General features: G+C 43.0%; 2 protein-coding genes across 4 annotated transcripts in view; both read right to left on the bottom strand.

Moving 5' to 3' along the window:
• Positions 1-393: 393 nt before the first annotated feature.
• gpr68 (G protein-coupled receptor 68) lies at positions 394-16,735 on the bottom strand. Of its 3 annotated transcripts, none has more exons than XM_086127304.1 (7): positions 16,537-16,735; positions 11,272-11,493; positions 8,642-8,791; positions 5,972-6,105; positions 3,537-3,759; positions 2,742-2,922; positions 394-2,570 (listed from the first exon to the last, which is right to left on the bottom strand). In XM_086127304.1, the coding sequence occupies exons 2-7, from the start codon at positions 11,356-11,358 to the stop codon at positions 2,416-2,418; spliced, it is 930 nt and encodes a 309-aa protein (XP_085983430.1). In that variant the 5' UTR covers positions 11,359-11,493; positions 16,537-16,735; the 3' UTR covers positions 394-2,415. The 3 variants fall into 3 exon arrangements, with proteins under 3 accessions (XP_085983430.1, XP_085983428.1, XP_085983429.1); XM_086127302.1 differs by having other exon boundaries at positions 394-2,652; positions 16,537-16,724; XM_086127303.1 differs by lacking the exon at positions 8,642-8,791 and having other exon boundaries at positions 394-2,652; positions 16,537-16,731.
• Positions 16,736-17,315: 580 nt separating this feature from the next.
• ccdc88c (coiled-coil and HOOK domain protein 88C) overlaps positions 17,316-22,392 on the bottom strand; it is a 46,432-nt gene continuing 41,355 nt past the window's right edge. The window contains exon 31 of the mRNA XM_086127278.1: positions 17,316-20,908. Coding sequence (XP_085983404.1) covers positions 20,132-20,908 — 777 coding nt within the window. The 3' untranslated portion in view covers positions 17,316-20,131. The remainder of the gene's footprint in view (positions 20,909-22,392) is intronic.

Here is a 22,392-nt window from a genome sequence, read left to right as displayed (position 1 = left end):
ACCCATAAAGCAGGCGGGAGGGAGGAGCAAGATGAACCTGACAAAATGCATTCATCAAACACTAAGAACACTGAATCCAAATCAAACAAAAGTCCTGAAACCAACAAGAATACAAGGTAACAAACACAACCGCATGGCAGACGCAAAATCAAGGTGAAAGCAATACAAACAAAAATCCATGGCAGTCAGGCACAAACACTAACCAAGAGAAGCAGTGACGGTCCTTTTCACAGTAAAACCTACTCATGACATGATGGCCAACAGGTGTGCCGCTGTAGATGCAGTTACCAGATGGGACTTCTGATTGGACGGTATCACTTTGCATCAAAAACAATCTTGTATAACATTCCCCACCTCTGTCCTGTCAAACAGTGCGGATTTTTACTACCAGTGTAAATTTTGTGCATCGCACATACATTTATTTCGCAAACAAAAGTTTTACATGTCGATCCAAAGTACATCGCATAAAACCCAACAGTGTTTCAGCAGTTACTGTAAACAACTGCTTACTGTAATGGTGGTCTTCCCTCATCGATATAAATGTAAATAAATTAAGAAACAATTACACAAGCCCTCAAGTGACTGAACATAAATCATTCATCTGAAGTAATATTGCATATCTTTTCAATGACATCTTTGAACTCGTTTAATTTAGTTTTGGAATGCAGATTTATGCTGATTTTAAGGAATCGAAATAGATGAATGCTAAACATCCATCCATCCACTTTCTGATTTATCTTATCCTCACAAAGGTCAATTCTAAATATGATTTAAATATAATGAAAATAAACTATGCCATGTCAGTTGAGTGTTGGAGTTTGTCAGTTTAATTGTACAGCAACACCAGTGGACTAGCTTGGATGGATTGGATACAAGCAATACTTTGCACTCTACATTATTCACGACTTTGCCTTAGACCATAGGTGTCAAACTCAGGTCCTGGAGGGCCGCTGTCCTGCATGTTTTCCAAGTCTCCCTGTTGCAACACGCCTGATTCAAATGAACAGGTTCAATGTCAGGCTTGCGCAGAGCTTGCTGATGATCTGATCATTTGAATCAGGTGTGTTGCAACAGGGAGACTTGGAAAACATGCAGGGCAGCGGCCCTCCAGGACCTGAGTTTGACACCTATGCGGGCTTAGCCGATGGCAACTGGGCTGACAGCCTAAATGAAACCAAGAGGGAGTAACTTTGTTTTGGGGGTGGAAAGTTGTCCACCATGTTTGTCATACACGTAGTCGTGGTCAATAATAGCTTCAAGATGCCCGTTGCCCAAAAGACACTATATAGTAGTTTGCTGCGTTTGCTCATGGCCGTTAGCATGAGCGTTGGTCGACATCGCAAGGCTTGTTGGAACGCTTTAGTCCAATGATCAAGCTTCCTTTTGGCTTGCCACAACTGCCAAAAACGATGCAAAGAAACAATGATGGCAACATTTTGACTCTGGAAGTTATTATTTTGATTGTTGTTTTATGATCAGCCTTGGATGCGTCCCTCTTCCATTGAACTTAATACTCTATTGCCCTGATTCTCAAGGGATAGAGTCCCAAAAGTGGATCACGACTAGAAAACAATTACTTCTATTTGTATTGAGATTTTTCCAAAACACTACTTTGATGTCCTATTTTCCCCACATAGAAGCCATAATACTACAAATACAGCGCAGCTTAGCCTTTGGCTAGCGGACATCAGAGCTAGCAATCTGCTTTTGCCAGTATATCAAACTCATTTGGAACTACTGTACGTCTAAAATGGTTACGTACTTTACATGCCTTTTGAGAGGCGTTCTTTTCATCAAAGAAAATCCATTCTTTATTGATCAAAACGTCTTTAAAATGGGATGCGACTTTGCAGCAATAGGAAGATGGAGGTCCCAAGATGACAACAGTTGAGAACCACTGCACTGCTGTAAGACAGGAACTGCAAACAGAAGGTCTCTTGGTGTGCGTGCCACTTTGCTCAAGTGGAAGGAGTATTTTAACCCTTTCATGCACAAATAATGATAACTTTATACCTGATAAGCTGTCCACTGTAGTAACCGCCTGAAAGGGTAAACAAATCAAATATGGTGAGTACTGTGTCTGGAGCTCTGTCAAATTATTTGAGGGGGCTTTGGAGCTACTGTGACTTCAAGGCCTCCCCTCTTAGGAAAATGGAACAGAGCAGCATCAGCAGTGGTCACTCCCATGCGGCATCCGTATGACATCTGAACGTCGGCACCCCCGGACTTGTTCTTTGGATCCGTCTAGTCCATTCAAATCACAGGGTCCTAATATCCTTTTGTTCTTCTGGTTCTCCTCCATCCCAGTCTTTCCACGATTGCTATTTTGTTAAGTTAATGGTATAATAATTTTTTGATCATCCACGGTGATTAGAATCGTATTCCTGCAGTTCTTGCCGACGTGATCGAGCAGAATCACAGCCCTGTGGGCGTCGTTCTCGTCAGTCGGAACATCGTGGGAATCTGTGGCCGAGATGTTGGGATTGGCACTGCAGTTGCCAAGGCAGCAGCAGAGAAATCTTGTCGCGGGTCGAAAAATAGCCCGGGAAAAACCTCGGCGAGCACTTTCGCTGACAAAACAGTAGAGAGCGGGATCAGCCACACAGTTCAAAGAGGTCAACAACAGCGCTAGGTGGTAATAGTTGAAAATCCCTTTTGGAAAATGAGAACACAGGACAGACGATGTGATACGACAGTTTTAATCCGGGTCAAAAGATCACTTCATTGAAAAGAAATCATACCTGTAATAAAGTTGCAATCCCGCTCCAGGACTGTGCGAACTAACAGAAAGACGTGGTAAGGGGAAAAGCAGATGAGGAAGATGAGGATGGTACTGCTAACTAACTGTCGGATTCGGGTCTTCTGATCTGGCTGCGTGCCTGCACTTTGGCCCACAGCACGAAGCACGCACAGGTAGCTGATCTGCAAACCAAAAATCTAGGGCAGAATATGAGCAGTCATTGCATTTGCACTTCTAAAAACCGTATGAGGATGGGAAAGTATTTTGTATTTTGTGGCTGTCTTGAAGTCGCTTGGCATTACAATGGAAACTCTAAAAGGTCGGACGATTTACAGTTCAAACGGAATGATCAAAAGATGCATCCGACCATACCTAATTTATTCTGCTTATCGAAACTAGGTCATAGACGTGCTGGAGGTTATTCCAGCTGACTTCAGGTGAGAGGTGGGGTACACCTTGAACTGGTCGCTAGCCAACCGCAAGGCAAATATAGACAAACATCCATTCAGACTCAAAAAAGTCAAAGCAGTGTCCTGAATAAAGTGCATTATGAGCCCATGCTCTTTTATTTAACCCTTTCATGCGCCCTGTAACCTGATAACATGATAAGATGTCCACTGTTGTAACCGCTGTCCCTGAAAGGGTTTAAATAAAAACTGGTATTTTCAGTAAGAGCTGAAGAAGAAAGACACGAAGACTCATCAACGTGGTGACATCAAGGGACCTCAGATCGGACTCGCAAAAATCATCATCAAGTGCTTGTTCATCTGAATGATTAGCGAAACGGCATTCCTACCAGCAGGATGGCCAACGGGAACATGAACCCAATAGTGACGCGGTAGTAGTTGACTGGATACTCCCAAGGCTGCATGGGGTAGTGCTCAAAGCACACCGATTGGTTGTTGGGATTTTTGCTCAGCTCTTTATGACGGAAGAAAACCACGCCCACCGCAACTTCCTTCAGCCAGATGATGGCACTGAAAAGACAAGCTGCACTTATAGAGCGCAGGGAGGTGAACCTGCAGACGAATGAGAAAGTTTTACAGTTGAGTCATATTAAATGTTACGCTAACCCACAGGTGTCAAACTCAAGGCCCGGGGGCCAGACTTGGCCCACCACATCATTTATGATGTGAAAAACAACTGTAAATAGCACTACGACCTTATCCATATTTGTATTTATATTGCACTTAATTGAATGGTGTTTGTTTTTTTGGGGGGGTGGAGGGGGGGGGGGGGTCCTTCTTTCTTCTTTCTACCCACAATCTTGCTGCTGTAAATTTCCCCAGTGTGGGACAAATAAAGGATATTTTATATGATGTGGCCCGCGAAAGCAAATCAAAGATGTCAACTTTTCATGATGCTTGCTAAAATCTCGACCAAAATTTCAATTTCTCATTTGTAATAAAATAAGAGTGATACTGAAAGCATTACAGTAACTTAAACAGTAAATGAATAAACTGTTATTCTTGACTTCTTGACATGGTTTCATAGTCATAAAGCCGCTCATTCCTATCGACTGCTGTCAGGCTGCTGAATAAAAGTAAAATACGTGAAAACCTGAAACCATTGTAAATAGCACAGCCACCTTATGCTGTATTTTCTATGCTATTACTAATTTATTGTATTAATTCTACAAATATATTGCTAATGCTATATTTTATATTGCACTTATATTGTGCAGTGTGTGTGTGCAGTTCTTTTCTGAAACATTTATTTTGTGCAATGAAACACTTTGGTTTTTTTCTTCGATCCCCCCAATTTTGCTACTGTAGACTGCAAATTTCCCCATTGCGGGACAAATAAAGGTTATCTTATTTTATCTTATAATGGCCCTCTAATGGAAATTGTAATTAAAATCAGGCCCGTGAAAAAAATGAGTTTGACACCCCTGTTCTAATCCTTTTAATGCACGCTGTAACCTGATAACATGATAAGCTGTCCACTGTAGTAACCGCTGTCTCTTAAGGTGAATCTCAGGTTTGCGGCAGTATTCGGATAATATGGAAAGAACACGCCGTACAGGTAATTTCATTGAGGAAAAAGTCAAATAGTGCTGCGAAATGTATTTCCGATGCCATAGGTTCTATGGCATCGTAAATACATGTCCTATGGCATAGGACAAGCGAGGGGGAGGCTGCAGTTTGATCAATTAAAATGATTCCAGCTCGAGCTATTGTTAAAACATCTGCATTTGAAATGTTAAAGGCACAAACTAGCAAAACAAACATCCGAACTCTAGACAGCAGAAATTGTAACAAAGGAGGGGTTGAAAAAAAAAAAACTTAAGTGGTAAATTAGAACATGGTGTGACATTATCACCATGAAAGTACTGTAACGTTACTGGGATTGACCCAAAACCTCACCCAGGAAATGACACCAATAGTATGAGACGGAACCACACAGTGAGATGGAAATCAACAGCATTGGCAAACGGTCCATGTATGGACTTCTATTGCAGAATCTCTCAGTCTTACACAGGATGTCAACCAATTCAAGGCAAGTGTGGTTGACGGAGCAGGAAGGGAAATGCATTAAAAAAAGACAGAAAATGGTGAACGTGTGAGAGCCTTTCAGACCGAACTGCAGAGATGGCAAATTCAGGTCCAGAAAGTAAAAGCCCTGCTCACAGTTCGGCTTTAGCCACACGTGCCTCGACTCCATCAGCAGATAAATGATTTGCTTGCTGGCCCATTTAAGTGAAGTAGTTTTGCACTTCATTTTTAGAAGTGTAAATGCTCATTTCATTTGGGGACAAGATGTGATTTATGTCGTATGATCAGTGAAAAAAAGTGATTTCAACATATGTTTTGACTGAGCAAGATTTTATGCGCATGTTTGTGCATGTTAAATTGCTCCATGTACAGCACTTTGTATGCAGCGATGGCTGTTTGAAAGTGCTATATAAATACAGTTGACTTGACTTGACTTGACTTATGACTTGAATTTGATGGCAGCTCGACTTGCTTGTTTTTTCTTTCTTTCCCCACTTGACTTGGGTGATACTGTGGACTTGAAGGTCATGACCTGAGACTTACAATTTGCACATGTGACTTACTCCCACCTATTAGTCATATTATTCAACTCCCATATTTTTTTTTTCCAACCCAGTTTGGAATGATTTTTTTCACGCAAAATATTTTTGAAAAATTCTTCTTCTTATTATTTTATGTATATTATTTTTTGGTTCTCGAGCAGAGTAATTCTTATATACAACTTATGAAAGACAACCTCAAAGGGTGAACGACAGCCAGGTAGCGATCCAGACTTATACAGCACAGGAAGCCAATGCTGATGTAGATGTTCTCATAAAGAAGAAAGCCACACAACTGACACAACCATTCCCTGTGGCGCCAATCGTCATCCTGTAACAACAAACAAAAATATGGGAATACAAAACATGTACGGGGTAAGACAAAACGATTTGTGGATTTGTGAGTTTCACATACAGTGCCTAAAAAAAATTGTCTTTACTCCTCCACCCACTTTTTGCACATATAAGCAGCCATGTGTCAAAATCAATTTATGTTTTCCCTCAATATTTTACCCACAATACCAGAGGTGGCAAATCCAGGTATTGAAGGTCAAAACGCGCTTTGTTTACCTGCCGATTGAGTAAAGGCACCTGTGGCTAAAGCCAAGCTGTGGCAAGATTTTTAACTTTCTGCACCTACCCCCTCTACACAATAGCCAGAGTGGAAAGAAACATACCTTATAATGTTGGAATTTAATGTTAATGAGTGGCCCTGTGGTCGACTGGTTAGCCGCATAGGTGTCAAACTCGGGTCCAGGAGGGCCGCTGCCCTGCATGTTTTCCAAGTCTCCCTGTTGCAACACGCCTGATTCAAATGATCAGATCATCAGCAAGCTCTGCGCAAGCCTGACATTGAACCTGTTCATTTGAATCAGGTGTGTTGCAACAGGGAGACTTGGAAAACATGCAGGGCAGCGGCCCTCCAGGACCTGAGTTTGACACCTATGGGTTAGCGCGTCTACCTCACAGTGCACAGGTCGTGGGTTCAATTCCGGCTCCGGCCTTCCTGTGTGGAGTGTGCATGTTCTCCCCGGGTCTGCGTGTGTTTTCTGCGGGTTCTCCGGTTTCCTCCCACATTCCAAAAACATGCATGTCATGTTGATGGGACAATCTAAATTGCCCCTCAGTGAGTGCGAATGGTTGTTTGTCTCTGTGTGCCCTGTGAGTGGCTGGCAACCCGTTCAGGGTGTCACCCGCCTACTGCCCGAAGACGGCTGGGATAGGCTCCAGCACGTCCCGCGACCCCTGTGAGGATAAGCGGATCAGAAAATGGATGGATGGTTTGAATGTAACCTGCCTAAGTATCCATGTCCTCTGCCTCGACACCAAAAATTAACTACCATTCAGTTATTGGAAAAATATAAAAATCTGTGATTCTCGCTTTTGTTATTCTTTGTGTTTTGATCAGGCTCAAAATGCAAATAGCTATGCTTGTTTAGTTTTTACAAAATGCATGCCTTGAGGGGCTTTTATTGTTTCGTTATTAAGAATTATGGATTCCTTTTTCGTTGGTTTATTCTTTCCCAACGTAGCATTATTCATTATTTGCATTTACTTCCGTCAGTATTCAATTTCCATTGACTCTTAATTTTACTTTTGCCCCGTCTGTAATTCAAGATCCATTTTACGATCCGCTTATCCTCACAAGGGTCGTGGGGTGAGCCGGAGCCTATCCCCGCTTTCTTCGGCCAGTAGGCGGGGGACACCCTGAACTGGTTGTCAGCCAATTGCAGGGCACACATAGACGAACAACTGTGTGCTCAAAATCACACCTAGGGACAATTTAGACCGTTGTAGAACATGCAAAGTCTTTGTTGGACCTTGTGAGGACGAGAAGTTTGTTCAAATCTTTGGGCAGGCAACATAGGTTTGCATCGCTGGTTAACGGTGTTTGAAATCCTCACTGTCAAAGTCAAAACACGTCAAATGGAATCATTTAGTTCTTGACCACAAAAAAAGTCTCAAAGGGTTTTACATGCCCTCATTCGACAAATATTAACGACATCCCCAGATCTAAACCTCAGAAGAGGGCAATGATCTGAGGAAAAATGAGAAACCTTGAGAAGGGGGAAATCCCCCTTCCAGGATGACCAGACTGCAATGGATGGCAAGTAGGTAATATTCAACATCATATGGTCCGATCCAGTATTTATTAAATCAATGAAAGAATCCATTTAATAGAATGAAAAGCTGCTGAAAGACTTATCCAGCATACTAGCAGACTTTACCCTTGACCTTGGGCGATGCCTTCATGCACCGTACAGTGCTGCCCCCCGCCCCCTCTTCCAGTTCACGTCAGCTTGAGTATGTCGATCCCGCAGCCGTATTGAAGTGATTTATGAAGATACCTCGTTGACTTGGCCCTTACAGATATATCATCGAGCAAGAACTCACTGGACGACGCTACATCACGGCTCTGCTTCATGCACACTAATAAGGAACAAGTATGTCTGCGCACATTTGCTGCTATGGTGTCTCAGAGGCATCCCAGACACCTCATGACCAGTCGTTGAGTATGTGACGTTACATTTGCTGTAATGCGTGAAGACAACTCAAAATCGGCTGGGAGACAAAACGTCTGTCGGCTCAAAACCGGGCGACAGTCGTGCAGTCTGATGTCGGCTTTCAAGATCCAGGTTAAAAAGGCTATCTCTCAGCTAGCCTTGGAAGGGCGGATCAAAGTGGCTGAGCTCTGCCTCTCCGGCTGCCCCCGTGACTTGACACCGAAAGCACAATGGACGAATGAATGAATGGCTGGGATGTGCAAAAACATTTGAGTCGAATTTTGAAGGATGTGTAAAAATGAAGGGTGGTGACCATTTGTTCAAGGCACTGCATGCGACTGTGAATGATCGGTTTTAGTTTACCTGAAAAAAGTATTGGAGCCACAGTGGTAATGATGCCAGGTATAATAGATCAGACACGGTGAGGTTTATCAAATAAACCCCCAGCTCATTCTTTTGCTTTAGCTGCAGTGCTGCATGGTACAGAGCGTACAGGTTGGAGGGAACACCCACCTAAAATCAGGAAGACCCATGTGATTCTCTTAAGTGCTGATAAGAGTTGAGATATCCTACCTTTCCACCAAACGAACAGATGTAGGGTACAGCAGAATTTAGCAAATTGCTGTGCTAATATCTTGAGCCACCATTAGATTTCTTGTTTTAACAACGCCAATGGTCATATAATCAGATGTCTGCAGTAATTCAAAAACATTCACTGATTGTTCCTTCCATATGTATATAAAGATGTGGTTTCACCAGTCAGTTTTGTCTACTCTTAGCCACCAAATTGTCAGGTGTGCCAGGTGCATGTCGAAGCAAACGCCCTCAGTAGGATATGGCGGAAAGAGATGAACCAAATTCCCACATAAGGGCAGTGAGGATTTTGTTGGCAACAAAATCAGGCTATGCCAGTTTTTGAGCTCACCCGCACTGTCTATCCATGTTAACTCATTCAATACCAGCCAATTCTAGACCAAGTCTGAAAAGACGTTGAAAAACGTCTTTGGGAGTGACTGAGTTAAGCCCAAAAATCAATTTGTACTCTATGACTAGAATGTCACTTAGTAGACTAGAGACCTTCCGTCAATAGTCAGAGAGTAATTTTCTGAAAAGTGCTTTTGTGATCACCGTCTGAGCTGCGCACCCGAGCAATTACGTACTTCCCTCACCCTCTCAGCGCATACGGTGACACTGGCGCCACCACGTACGCATTATATTTCTACATTCTCTCATTCCTTCCAGTTGAATCGAAAAACGTCATTCCCACTTCCCTTGCAGTTTCAGTAGCACAACCGACGACGCACACTCCTTTGTTCAACTATAGTTTGAAGCATACTTTGACACACATAGGCTTAGACTCACCAATGGCAAGACGCTGCAGGCGACTCCGTTTGGGACAGTCAAACACTGTATTTTATTAACAGGCTATTAACGCTAATGAATAGTTTGGTCTGGAACATGTCAAAAAACACATATTACAAATATTAACACTGGGTAGATTGACAGATGATACCCAACTGCGTCCTCCTAGGTATCAATATCAATTTTGACTTTCTGGGCCCAATTTTCATAGACAGGAACCCGTGCCCTCAATTTAAAAAATGGCCACATCTTCATTTTCATGCGGGTCTAAGTCTAGTTTAGTGGATTTGTGAAATTGGGAGACCGCGCTATATCTATATAGCTGTTCTGGCATATTTGATTGCACACCCCCGACGCATCTGGCAATTTGGTGACCAAAAGTAGACTAGATTTCACACTACCTAAAAACCAGGTCTAAGGTGTGGCTTAGGTGAAGTAATGCGATTTGGTGGATTTAAATGAGACGCAGGCAGACTTCTGAGCTTCGCGGTTGTGTGTGGTGGATGTCATCATATTTCTCTCATAAATTATTTAATTTGCCCAGGAGCTGGCTGCGTTCCATCCCGCAATGGCACACAACGGCGCAAACGCACTGTTCCGCCTGTGCCAGTCTAGGAAAATACCAAAAGAAAGAAAACTCCATCCATGCACCAAGTTAAACTGTGCTTTGCACTACATTTGCATTTGGCACAAAAATAGGTCCCCTGAATCCAGTTCCATTAACTCAAGTGAAATTTGTAGAACACCATGTTTATTCGTTTGGAGGTGACCAATCCTCCAGGATCATTGTGTCATGAGGCAGGATAGTCAAGGGATTAAATTATCATTTCATTATTAAGGATGAAATTACTCGGGATGAAATTACGGTTTCATTATTTGAATTATACTGTGGTTAATACGGGATTTTAGTTTTGCTGTGTGCAATGCCTCTTTAAGGGCAAACAAACAGTGTAAGGGGAAAAAGGAGGGGGGGGGGGGGGGAGAGGGGTGGGAGCACTTAGCTAACAATGCGTGTGTGGCATGTTTCACATAAACAGTAAAGATGGATCCATGGAGAAAACCGCAACAACAGTCTCATTCCTTTACTGGAGGAAAAATAATTATTTTGGATTTATATTGTTGTTATGTATGTTCATATGCAGTGGTACCTTCGGATATGACTTTTAATAGTTCCATGATGTTTGTAATTCAAAACACTCATATTGCAAGGTATCTTACCCCAATGAAATAAATGCCGTTAAGTGCTCGCGTGATCAATAAGTTGGCAGACTAGGAGACTTAAAGGAAAAGCTATGCTTCAAATACTCATCATTCTCATTGATTTATGTTTAGTTTGATAGCACACTTCGACTAGGTGTGGCAATAAACAACTTGAAGCCTCTTTTCTTTGTTGTGAAGTGAAATGAGTTCAATGCTACCATACCGTGCTCATCTCTCAAGTCAGGTATCTCAAGTCAAAGCAAAAAAAAAAAAGACACGCCTCAATGAGACGATGCCAACTTCTCACTGAAGTGCCTCGGAAGGTTGACAGGGACATAAATATCCAATTTGAAAACATTCTGTTCTATTAAGAGTGCAATTTCGGAAATATGCGAGTACTCAGTAAATATTTATTATAGGCACACACTTACCAGTAGTACGAAGATATACACAAAGCAGAAGAGGTACTGGTGGATTTCATGGCTGACGGTGCAGTTCATAATGCCCTCCTCAAGCATAACGAACCAGCACAGCCTTCTCTTTTTAGATGAACTTCTCCAGAGGGTTCACCTTTTTACACCCACACCACAAAATAAATATTCTTTGTTGTGTTTTCCTCTTGGACAAGGTTGCTTAAGTTCCTGGCTGCCACTCTAGAGGAAAAAAAGAAATGTGTTTTAGGCATTGACAGAACAGGGAAAGCAGGTCTGTTGTCCATATAACAGTGAGCACGGGAAATGCTTTGATGGAATATGCTGTACGCAGGGGTGCGCATAACAATATTGGTCTGTTTCCCAAAGGAGCAGCAGAGGTTGTTGCTTGGTACTCTTTTTTTGTTTTGTTTTTTCTTCCAAACCCACCAACTTCACCACAGACTGGTTTCACATAAAGACATCGGACTTTCTCGTATGCCACATGCTTTTAGCTGAGATCAATCGAACTGAGAAAGGAGCGAATCCCTTCGTGATCATTTGAACAAGTCATTCGCAAACAACACGACTACTCAAGCCGCCGCCTTACCAGGCTCCCCCAGAAATAAAATAAAATAAAATTTCCAAAAGTATCACGTGTGAACATTTTGATTTGTTGGCTATTGTATTTTGTGGAAATTTATGAAATGCATGATTGATGAAATGTCCGTGCAGTTAGAGTTGGACCCTGGACGACTCTCCACTAATCACAGCCCTCGGTAACCACATTGTTTCAAATGTTTTGAGCAGCAAATGAGTTTTGGTTTAAATTCCAAACCTTTAAAGAATACTTTTGCTCGCGGTTGTAGCTAGCTAGTAGTCTAGAGTAGTTGTAGAGTCATAGTCGTGTCTAGAATAATGCACATGTAACCAGGCCTTCAGCATTTATTAAAAAATGGGTGATTTTTTTTGGGGGGGGGGGGCGGGGGGGGGGTTGAAGAAGGTTTTTCCCCACATTTATGATTATAGGATAGAAAGGCATGTTAAAAATCCCACTGCCTTCAGTGATACCATTGGACACACAGTCTCTCCATTGTAGCAACCAAACCACCATTTCGCCTCTCCTGCTCATTCAGTCATTGTCAAATTGTTCTTCACCCAGAGGAAATGACATACTTAAAAAGACATGGTTGAGATCTCAAACAAGTCTGATTACTTACTCCTGGACAAAATGAGGTTCCTGTGATATTACACTGAGACGAAGGTGTATTGCTCCTGCGTCTCATCATTTTCTCCTGAGCAATAGTTACTCTCAAATTAGTTTGTTTTTGAGCTTTGTCTTTTTGTGATTCCAAGCAAAGAAATCTCTTTATGAACCCAATTTAAGCAATGACTACATTTACAAGCCGTCAATATTTGGCCTAAGGTCGGAATTATGGTTCCTGTGCTTGTTTGTCACAACGAGCGTTGCAGCTGACCGATGACGTCAACATTGGAACATAGAAGGGAGTGCTCGCGCCTCGTTTTCTCTCTCTCACTCTTTGAGCATTAGATTAAATCCTTTCCAATGAACACGATAAATAAATAGCCGAGTCTGGATATATAATTTGCCATGTTCACGGCCATCTAATTTAACTAGTCCCATTTGCTTTTTATAAAGGACATTTAGCTTCTTTGATGGCCCCTTTTCTCCGATGACGGATTCACCAGGTCCATTTTGGTGAAGAACACTGAGCTCGAATCCGTTTTATCTACAGGTGCATGTGCATTATAACTATCGTTAGGTACTGTTGTAAAACACAATATGTATCTGGCTGGTTGAGTCTCCTGTCATCAAGTGATCGCCACCTTCAAATCTGCAAACGTATTTGTTGTGTGTGTTAACAGCAAATAGCACATGTGACTCCTGGATCACATGTGCTGTGCAATAGGTGCACACGTGTACTTGAATATTTGTCCAATCGTTTGTAATATATGCAACCTTTGTGGTTCATCTATGAGACAGAGATGAACATAAAGGGAGGAAACAGTGATGACACACGCATTAGGCATGAGATAGGAGGTGCATTAAAAGATTAAAAGACCGCTTGCACATTTCAAACTCAGACACAAACTCCCCCCCCCCCCCATATATTACATGTTAATAACTACAAATATCTAAACAATGTGGGCTTTCTAACAATCTATCAAAGCTGACAAATCAAGACGAATGATAAGGGTGAAATATGTTTGTTTTTTAACTTCATTCCAAGAAATGTTCCATCTGGTGACCTTCAGTATGTTGTAATGCATAAGGAAATTGCAAGGCTTTGATTCATCATTCTGAAAGTTTTAGAAAGTATTAGTGGTTGGGATGTCACACATTAAATATTCAGTGAGATTTTATACTGCTTTAATAATAAACAACGAATCTTTTAACACCTTTTGGTACAGTACAGGACATGCATGAAATGATCAGTGTCTAAACATCTTACATGTTTTATCTTCAGTTGTTCGAAAGCAGTGGTCGGCAACCCAAAATGTTTAAAGCCATATTGGACCAAAAAAAATAAAATATATCTGGAGCCTGAAAAAATTAAAAGCCTTATAGTGAAGGCAACACTTGCTGTATGTATCTATATTAGCCATATTAGCCTATTATCAAAATGACCAAGGTGGCTACAAATACACAATGAACCTTCATGATTAAATGTTTTTTTTCCCTGCAGTGCATGCTGTAGAGCAGGGGTGCCCAACCTTTTTTGACTGAACATCTACTTTTCGATCAACCAACCTCCCGCGATCGACCCGTTACCGCACATGCGCGCATACGCACTCACTTAGACACAGATGCCATAAGGAGCAACAGCCATAATGGCCCCTAAGATGAACGATGCATGGGACGCACTTTTGCAACATGTTAACTATCGTAGCTCATGTGCACCATTGAAAAATGTTTCTCTAGGCCCTCCAGATTCCCAGTTTTTGCCAGTACCCTCAGTGAATTGTACATGATAGGCCGGTTTTTTCAAATGTTTTTTTTTTTTTTTTTACAACAACCACCTGCCTGGCTTCCCACCCCGCTAATAGAAAAGTGCGTCGCAGGCTATGACGCAAATCTTCGTTGACAAAAACGTTGAAATGTAATATTTATTTTACACATTTTTACAGCATTGTAAAACGTCAAGAATGTTTGTGCCATGTGTGTCCTCCTACAGAAACCATATCAAAACAAATAAACCTATTTCCCTTCGCCATCTTTTTCCATTTTCAAACATTTTTGAAAACGCTCCAAGCAGCCACTAGGGTGGCGCTAAAGAGCAATCCGCAGCTCCAGAGCCGCGGGTTGCCGACCCCGGTTCTAAAGAGTTTACAGTTTTTTGTATGCTATACATGCTGCATGGGCTTTTTAAAAAATAATTTTATAAAAGTTTTATTTTAAACTATAATGACCTTGACCCTACTGGACGTACTGTAAAGAGGCAATAAACTGGTCAGAGGAACATTTAAAGGTGGATTGCATTTGAAGTACACTGCCTACGGTCCAAAGGGGAGAAGACGATCAATGAAAGCAGCTTTGAAGCTGCCTATGGCGAGTACACAAATCATTGGAGTGCCACGGAATTCAATTTGTGTCAGGGCAGCATATATTTTTTGCGCAGCTGGAAAGCATTGGTGAATAACACGGGTTGGTGGTTTCCTCTCAGAGGGACCATCCTCATCCACACACGCACAATCCAACAAGCATACGAATGAATGCATCACTGTGTCAAAGACGGCATGTAGACGGGGATGCAGAAGTGACCGATAGTCAAAGCTGGTCTGCAAAGAGGACAAAAGTCCTCCTCATCGTACAAATACGAAATACGAATACAAATATTATATTGTTTCATCAAGTTTAGGAACCTGCATTTAGCCTAAATTACACAAGTCAAAGAAAAAGTGACTCTCGGCAGTTCCCTGTTAGGGGCCTTCGCATGACACAGGATGTTTGGCACCCTTTTTACACCGGATCCTCTTCTTGACGCAACACACCCATTTTTAGTCGGACATGGTAATATCGACATATACAGTAGCGGAAAGATTCTTGCCACATTTTGGTGCCTGTTGAAATGACTGATGAAATTTGGTTCCTAAATTGTGAAGGCAAGCTCTTCTTAATGTCCCAATAAAGTTAGTCAAGCATTACTGGGCTCTTAAACTGAGTGTCATAGGTTGGAGCACCTTGCTTGAAAGGCAATTTAAAATGACCCTCTATCAATGAAAAAGATGATGTCAGCGTTTTGAACTATATTTAGCAACTTTCTAATCCCTCTAGGACTATTTTTTTCAAAAGCGACTCATGACCCCTGACAACCCTCACACTGACCATGACATCACATTGCAATTCATGTGGGCAGCCCGGTGGTCGACTGGTTAGCGAGTCACCTCACATTGCAGAGGTACAGGGTTTGATTCCGGCTCCGCCCTTCCTGTGTGGAGTTTGCATGTTCTCCCCGTGCCTTCGTGGGTTTTCTCCGGGTATTCCGGTTTCCTCCCACATTCCAAAAACATGCACGGCGGACTGATTGAACACTCTAAATTGTCCCGAGGTGTGAGTGTGAGCGCGGATGGTTGTTCATTTATGTGTGCCTTGCGATTGGCTGCCAACCGGTTCAGGGTGTACTGCCTGAAGGCAGATAGGATAAAGCTAATCGGAAAATGGATGGATGGATGTAATTTGTGTAAATCAAGGTAAATCAATCCAGACTATCTTTCACAGTAAATCTTCCATCAAGCATCTGCGTCTTCATTGTATTTTGGGAGAAGCTGTGGATAAATTGGTTTGACCAGACAAGAGCCCGGATCTGAACTAGTGCTGCCTCAACCCATCAAACACAGAGGGAAGGAATGAAGAGCACGTATACTCGAAACAGTTCTACTACTCTCTGTAATTGTATTGTTTTAGTCAAATTAATGCAGTGGCTAGTTCTGTGAGTATGGTGACCTCACTACCAGTGTTACATGAATCTTTCCAATCGAGATGAACAATTGAACCAGCAGCTAATGTAGATTTGCTTTCTCACCACAGTTAAGCCTCCCTTGTATTTCCCTCTTTCTTAGTATGTCCATGATCCAATTTATTTTAAAAACATTGGTCACCCCCCACACACACCACCCAAAAAATCCAATTTACAGTAATGACACCCTAGCTACGCAGCAACAACAATATACAGTAAATCATTTGTAGAAGCAGAAGTATACCCATGTTGGATTTCATGTCCATTGAGTGAGTTACTCGAAGAAGAAAAGGTGAATATTACTTACCGATGTGAAGACTGCGTAGAAATGAGCTCAAGCTCTGCCTGTCTGCGCTCTTCTGGCTGACTCAATTGTGCTCGCGCGCTCCTTCTGAGGCGCGCTCGCGCCTACACTCCAAATATAAATGTTTTGTGCCCGTGCGTGTGTATCAACCACAAGGAGCAGATTACTCGAAAAAAGGAGGGGCACAACTTTCAAGGAGTCCAAATAGGGTGGGTACTGCTGTTTGGTGCATAGGCACAAACAACATTCAGGACCCGTCCCTTGGCCTGATGGTGGAAGGAGGCTATCCTGAATGCCCACACCGGCTTGGCGCCTCACACCTTGGGCAACTCCAGATTGGAAGAGTCCCAACAGCTAGGACATCAGACTGGTAGCAGCGCCTAAGCTGTATGTGGAGGTGAGCCCAAAACTATCTAGTCAGAACTTCTCTGCCTCGCACACCAGCTTAGGCTCCTTTACTGCCACAGAGATGACATTCAATGATCCGAGAGCTAGTTTCTTTAGCTGGGGATCAGATCTCCTTTTGCCGCCTCCCAGCTCAAAGGGCGCCTGACCCCTTTGGCCCCTCCCACAGGTGATGAGCCCATGGAAAGGGGGACCCATGTTGCCTTTGCTGATTGAGCCTGGCCGGGCCCCATAGGTGCGGGCGCTCGCCAGAGAGCCCCACCTCCAGCCCTGGCTCCATGATCTTCTGGATAAATGTGACAGCCAGGTGTCTTAATATTCTGTCCATGTCATGCAAATAGTGTCCACAAAGGTGATGTTACAAACTCAGACATTGATCAAGTTGAGAGGTTTTTATTGCAAAAAGAATCTAGTTCACAAGTCTAGAAGCCTTTTAATAATAGTCACGTCACAGCAGGCCGGTCAACATTAATTAGTAAAGTGAACGACATAAGCGTTTATTCCAGTTACAACAGGAAAATGTCTTTGACATCAACACCGCCCTCACTTCGCTCGCCTAAAGCTGCGAGATGCTTCCGTGAAGACCAGGCAGTAGGGCATTTTGGTGGACAGGCAAAAATAAAAACAGTTCAGCAATGCAAATACACTTTCCTTTCAGACAGCCAACAGAACAGTAATAATGGCAGACACACAGTTTGTGTTATTTCAGCCGGTAAAAAAAAAATAGCCTGGAGGAATTCCATTTATTTTCTTCTGGCATCAGCAAAATGGTGGACAGCCACCCACATCGCGTCCTACCTTAAGCACAGACGTCCTAAAGAAGAATAAAACGTAGGGAGGTGAAAACACCACCACTGGCATCAAGCATGAGTGCCAAGTCGTCATGTCACATTAGCCACTAATTAATCGCATTCCAACAATTTTTAGAGTATCACAACCTATGAATATCAAAATTTCCAGTGAAATTATCAGTCCGTTTTTTTAAAGTTTAGAGCTCAACTGTGTTTTTGGTGCAATAAATCAAACTTCACAAAAGACAAGCGGTTTCGAGTATGTACAGTCTCAATAATTTAGCTCGTTGCATAAAGTAAAATGTGCTTGACGCCCGACAGGGGAGCAGAAGAAAGCTTCCACATATCCACATGATCTCTACAATTCCAGTGTCAACATCCTCTCCTTGTTGGCTTTCTAGTCCTTTTTTGAGTCTTTGTTGTCAAAAAGCCGGAAGGTCAAATTTCTATTTACAGACAGCAGTACATAAACGTATATAAAGTCAGAAAATCAGCTTCATCAAAATGAGATTCATGAACATCACCTTTCTCTCACTGCCTGTCTCACATAGGTCCCCCGTTCCTAAATTACACAATTACTGTGTGTGTCTACACACACACGCAGACACCATATATATATATATTATATATATATATATATATGTATGTATGTAGTGGTGATTATAGGTTGCATTTATTAATGACTGCGAGTGGAGTGCGCTTTGCACTCTGGCAGCGGATGAGGACGACAAAGCATTGGCTAATACAGTCATACCTCGGTTTTCGACCATAATCCGTTCGAAAACTGAAACCACGCTTTAAAAAAAAAAAAATCTTTATTGAACACGTCTGTGCACAATGGAACGCTACACGAGGAAGCGTCACTTCCTCGTCTACCCGAGGAAGCGTCACTCACTCCCTCGTGTAAGGAAGGCGAGAGGAGTCAAGTGACGCATTCAAGTGCGCTCAGTTTGTTCGAGAACCGAAATCTGGTCGTCATCCAAGGCATAAAAACTCGTAATTTTTGATCGAAAACCGATTTGGTCGAGAACAGAGACGTTCGAAAACCGAGGTTTGACTGTAACTACATTCACGTTTGACTTTTTTTTATCTTAAAATGGGTTAGCTTAACCAAAAATCCCGCCTTGGTTAAAAATGAACCAGTGGCAGTTTTTTTTAACTGACGTTGAATGGGAGTCAGCCCACAAGTTCCACCATTTTTAAGTTTCAATTTTCAAGTTTGATACAAAGGTGTGCATAGATGTTTTATATTCACTAGACACGTGCACGCATGGAAGGAACCAAAAATTTGCACTAATATTACACTTTCAGGCATTTTGCTCTGAAGTCATAAATGTGTTTAGCAAGACAATATAAAATGTCAAACACTTGGTGGATTTCATTCCGATGAACTTAATCGATCCAAATGATGTAGCTAAAAGTTCAATAACACCTCAATCACCATCACCCTCCCAGTTGTATGTATTCATTAAACTATGTTTAAAAAAAACTAACAAAAAAACAAAAACAAGCACAAGTCAGCACAATCAGTCTGGTCTCATTATGATTGTGTTCCTTACTGTTAAAGTTGTGAAATGTATCAAATAAACCCGCGTGTATTTGGTGAATTTGGTTGGGGCTCAGACCACAGTGGTCTGTTGGAGAAGGGGTGGACAACACCAAACCGCAGCACAGTTGTTTGAATTTGTGTTGAATTCAATGACTGATCTCACTGGTATGGTGGCTCAAAATTCACTTGCCAGTTTCTCTCACAGCTATGACAAGGCCAATCAGTATTGGTGAACCCTTTGGCTGCTTCTTTCACTCCCACTGTACTTGGTTGAAAGGCAGAGTAGTGTTGACTCAGGGCGAGAATCATTTCCAGTCAAATATCAGTGGTGCATGTGGACGCTTGCAATCGCCACTGTTTATTTTGCTGTAATCACATTTCCCATCCTCGCGACCCTCGCTCCTGTTTCGGCATCCCGCTTGTTTACAGTATTCTCACTGCCTCTCTCAATTCATAAATACACTTCGGCATGGCATCGCCACCACTCTCTGCTCACCTTTTCCGGTGGTTGTTTGAGATGATACTTGATATGTTTACTATTTTGCGTGCTACTGATTGACTTATGTGTGCTTCGAGGATTTAGTAGCACAAGCCCTTTGTCCATTGCTCCAAGGAAGCCAAAACCAGGAGAATTGTAATGAGGTCACTTGTCATAGCTTTGATCGCTTCTTCATCCCAAAACAGAGGTTTTTGAAATCCGGCTTCGTTTCCGAACTTCCCGTTAAAGGTGTTCACTTGTGCTGGCCGTTGATGTCTAACAGTTTTCGTCAAATAGAAGCTCCAGAAAGTAGACTGTGGTCCGTGTTCCCGTTTTTATACAGACCCAACTGAATCCTTTTGTTGGCTTCTGTGATTAGACACAGCCGTACTCATACCACACAGTCTGGGGGTCGTTGTTGGGGTCAGGGGAAGCGGGTGTGCTTTTTGGGCGTTCCGCAGAGGTGCATCTCACCCTCTCACCGTCTTTGTCCTGGCGAAAAGGCTCACCTGGGCGCTCCTCCCCGAACACCTCTCCATGTTCCAAGGCTTCGTCCGGCTGAGCAGTGGGCACAGCCCTCACGGGGGTTACCATGGCAACCTCCCCACGATGATAGTAAGACGACGAGAGGCCGTTAGGGGACACAGGGGTCCGCCCTCTATCGCGCTCTCTCTCCACATGTCTGTCTGTCTGCAGCGTGAGAGAAGACGAATGGTGAATGGGGGAGTTCGGGATGCCGCCGTCTCTGTGCTGATCGGTTGAGCTGGCCAAACGGGCAGAGAGCGGCCTCTCCCTTCCATTTGTCCCTCCTCCTTGCCTCCGAACCACCGTGTCTGACTGGTTCGGAGAGCCCCCGTTTCCATGAAAACTGTCTGGCCCATTGGAGCGGAGCAAATCAGCAGAGGCCAGGCTGAACGTCCTGCTCAGTGACGGGTTGATCCTCTGGGTCACAGGTCGGCCAGAGGCCTGCGACTGGCTGACAGGCTGCCGAGAAGATGGCTTAACACTTTGGCCTGGCCTCTGGTTAGATGCATGAACGGTGGGCGTGACGTAGCTGGTGGGCGTGCCCTGATCTTTACCGGTGGGACCCGAAGAGGCTGGACTTCTGGTGAAGTATTCAATCATTAATTCCTCTCTGCTTTCTGTTGGAACCTGATCGAGAACAAAAACATTTAGTTCCACTTCGGTAAATTCCCTGTCACTGTAAAAATCTTTCCATGTGAGTACTCATGTGTGGGGGGTGGGGGGAGTGCAATCAATCAGATCACCTCGGGTGAACACTGAGGTCAAGTGACAAAGAAATTATTAAAATGATCACTCAAGTTAAAAAGACAAAGGAAAAGCCTTTGAAGCAATGGAGATCAAGTGTTCATTCCATCCGCTCGTTCTATCAATCCAGGACTGTCAATTTGTTACGGATTCTCGTTGGAAGACCACAAAGTTTTCTAACTAGAACGTCATAAGAATCATGACAGGTTTTATGTTTGGTGAGATATCCCTCTGATTTCAGGAAAGGTCACAAACACAAAGGCTGGAATTTAACAGTTGATTTGCGGGCAAGATTTGGCTTCAGAAGAGATTAGAGGTGTGGGGAAGTACCATCATAAAACGAGAGCATGACAGCAAATTAAGTTTGTTCAGCTGAAAACCATACATCTTGGCAGCTGTGAAACTGAATTCTTAAAAAGGATGATAGCAAGCAGTAGATACATCAGTTTGTATTATTCAAACTGACGTCTAGTGGAAAAAAAAACGGTTTTCTTGGCTGTTTTTGTTGTACAGAGGGACGGACCATGACTTTAAACTAAAGAGGAAAATACATTACAATGTTTGTTTGTTTTTTCTAGTTCCTTGCCGCATGTGACATGAAGGGCAGAATTATGACACAGACAGGACACGCAGGTGGAAAAGTAAGTGTCTTTAAATTTAAGAATACAAAGTAGCAACCGAGACCAAGGGAAACATCCAAAACAGGCTGGATAGGGGCTCCCGAGGACCCGACTTGGAGACCCCTGATGGAGAGCTCTGATGGAGAGCAATGGAGTCAGAGCTGTACCAGGGAAGCCAATATTTGCCACCCGCACCAGTGGAGAAAATTAATCAGGAAATTAACTCACAAATGTATTAAAACAAATGTTTTTTTTCCCTTTCTGCTTGGCTCTTAATGGAGGCAGATGCTTCTGCTCTTCTCCTCTTCCATCCTCCCTGCTTTCTTGTCTCATGTGGTCTTGTGTTTGAACTACTACGCCGGCCTCCCGGTGTATTTCTTGCGAAAATCTAACGGTGGATTTGGTCATCTGGTATCTCGACACGATTGTCGAGACTTTCTTGACGAGAGAAGCTGGTAGAGGGGAGCCGGCTTGCCCCCGCGTGGACGGCGGCAGCTCGATATATTTTGGATTCTGGAATATTTGAAATATGGTGTGTCTATTTATTCTGTCCAACGTTATTGGAATTCTGCGAACAGGTATCCTGCTGTTTGGGGTTGACAGTTCCTGTTTAATTGTAAAAAGTTAGTGGACGGGAGCCGCTTTCGTGGAGGCGAACAAGCTGCAGCGTCTTTCTGGACGGTGTGGGACAAGCAGTCAACACTCGAAACCAGGCGACAAGTGAACTCAATCTCGAGACACTGCACA

The sequence above is a fragment of the Hippocampus guttulatus genome, chromosome 13 (genome assembly GCF_054856545.1).
Source record: "Hippocampus guttulatus isolate MCC_2025c chromosome 13, RoL_Hgut_1.0, whole genome shotgun sequence".
In the NCBI taxonomy this organism is placed as follows: Eukaryota; Metazoa; Chordata; class Actinopteri; order Syngnathiformes; family Syngnathidae; genus Hippocampus; species Hippocampus guttulatus.
This window is presented reverse-complemented; position numbering and strand designations above follow the sequence as displayed.

Bases quoted from the DNA above. Each gene is read 5' to 3' on its own strand.
- gpr68 (XM_086127302.1), bottom strand. From the start codon at position 11,358: ATGCTTGAGGAGGGCATTATGAACTGCACCGTCAGCCATGAAATCCAC. The intron at 3,760-5,971 runs GTTGTCTTTCAT...ATTCGTCTGCAG, and splicing joins GCTGTCGTTCACCCTTTGAG to GTTCACCTCCCTGCGCTCTA. The intron at 2,653-2,741 runs GTATGATTTCTT...ATTTTCCAAAAG, and splicing joins GGATTGCAACTTTATTACAG to GGATTTTCAACTATTACCAC.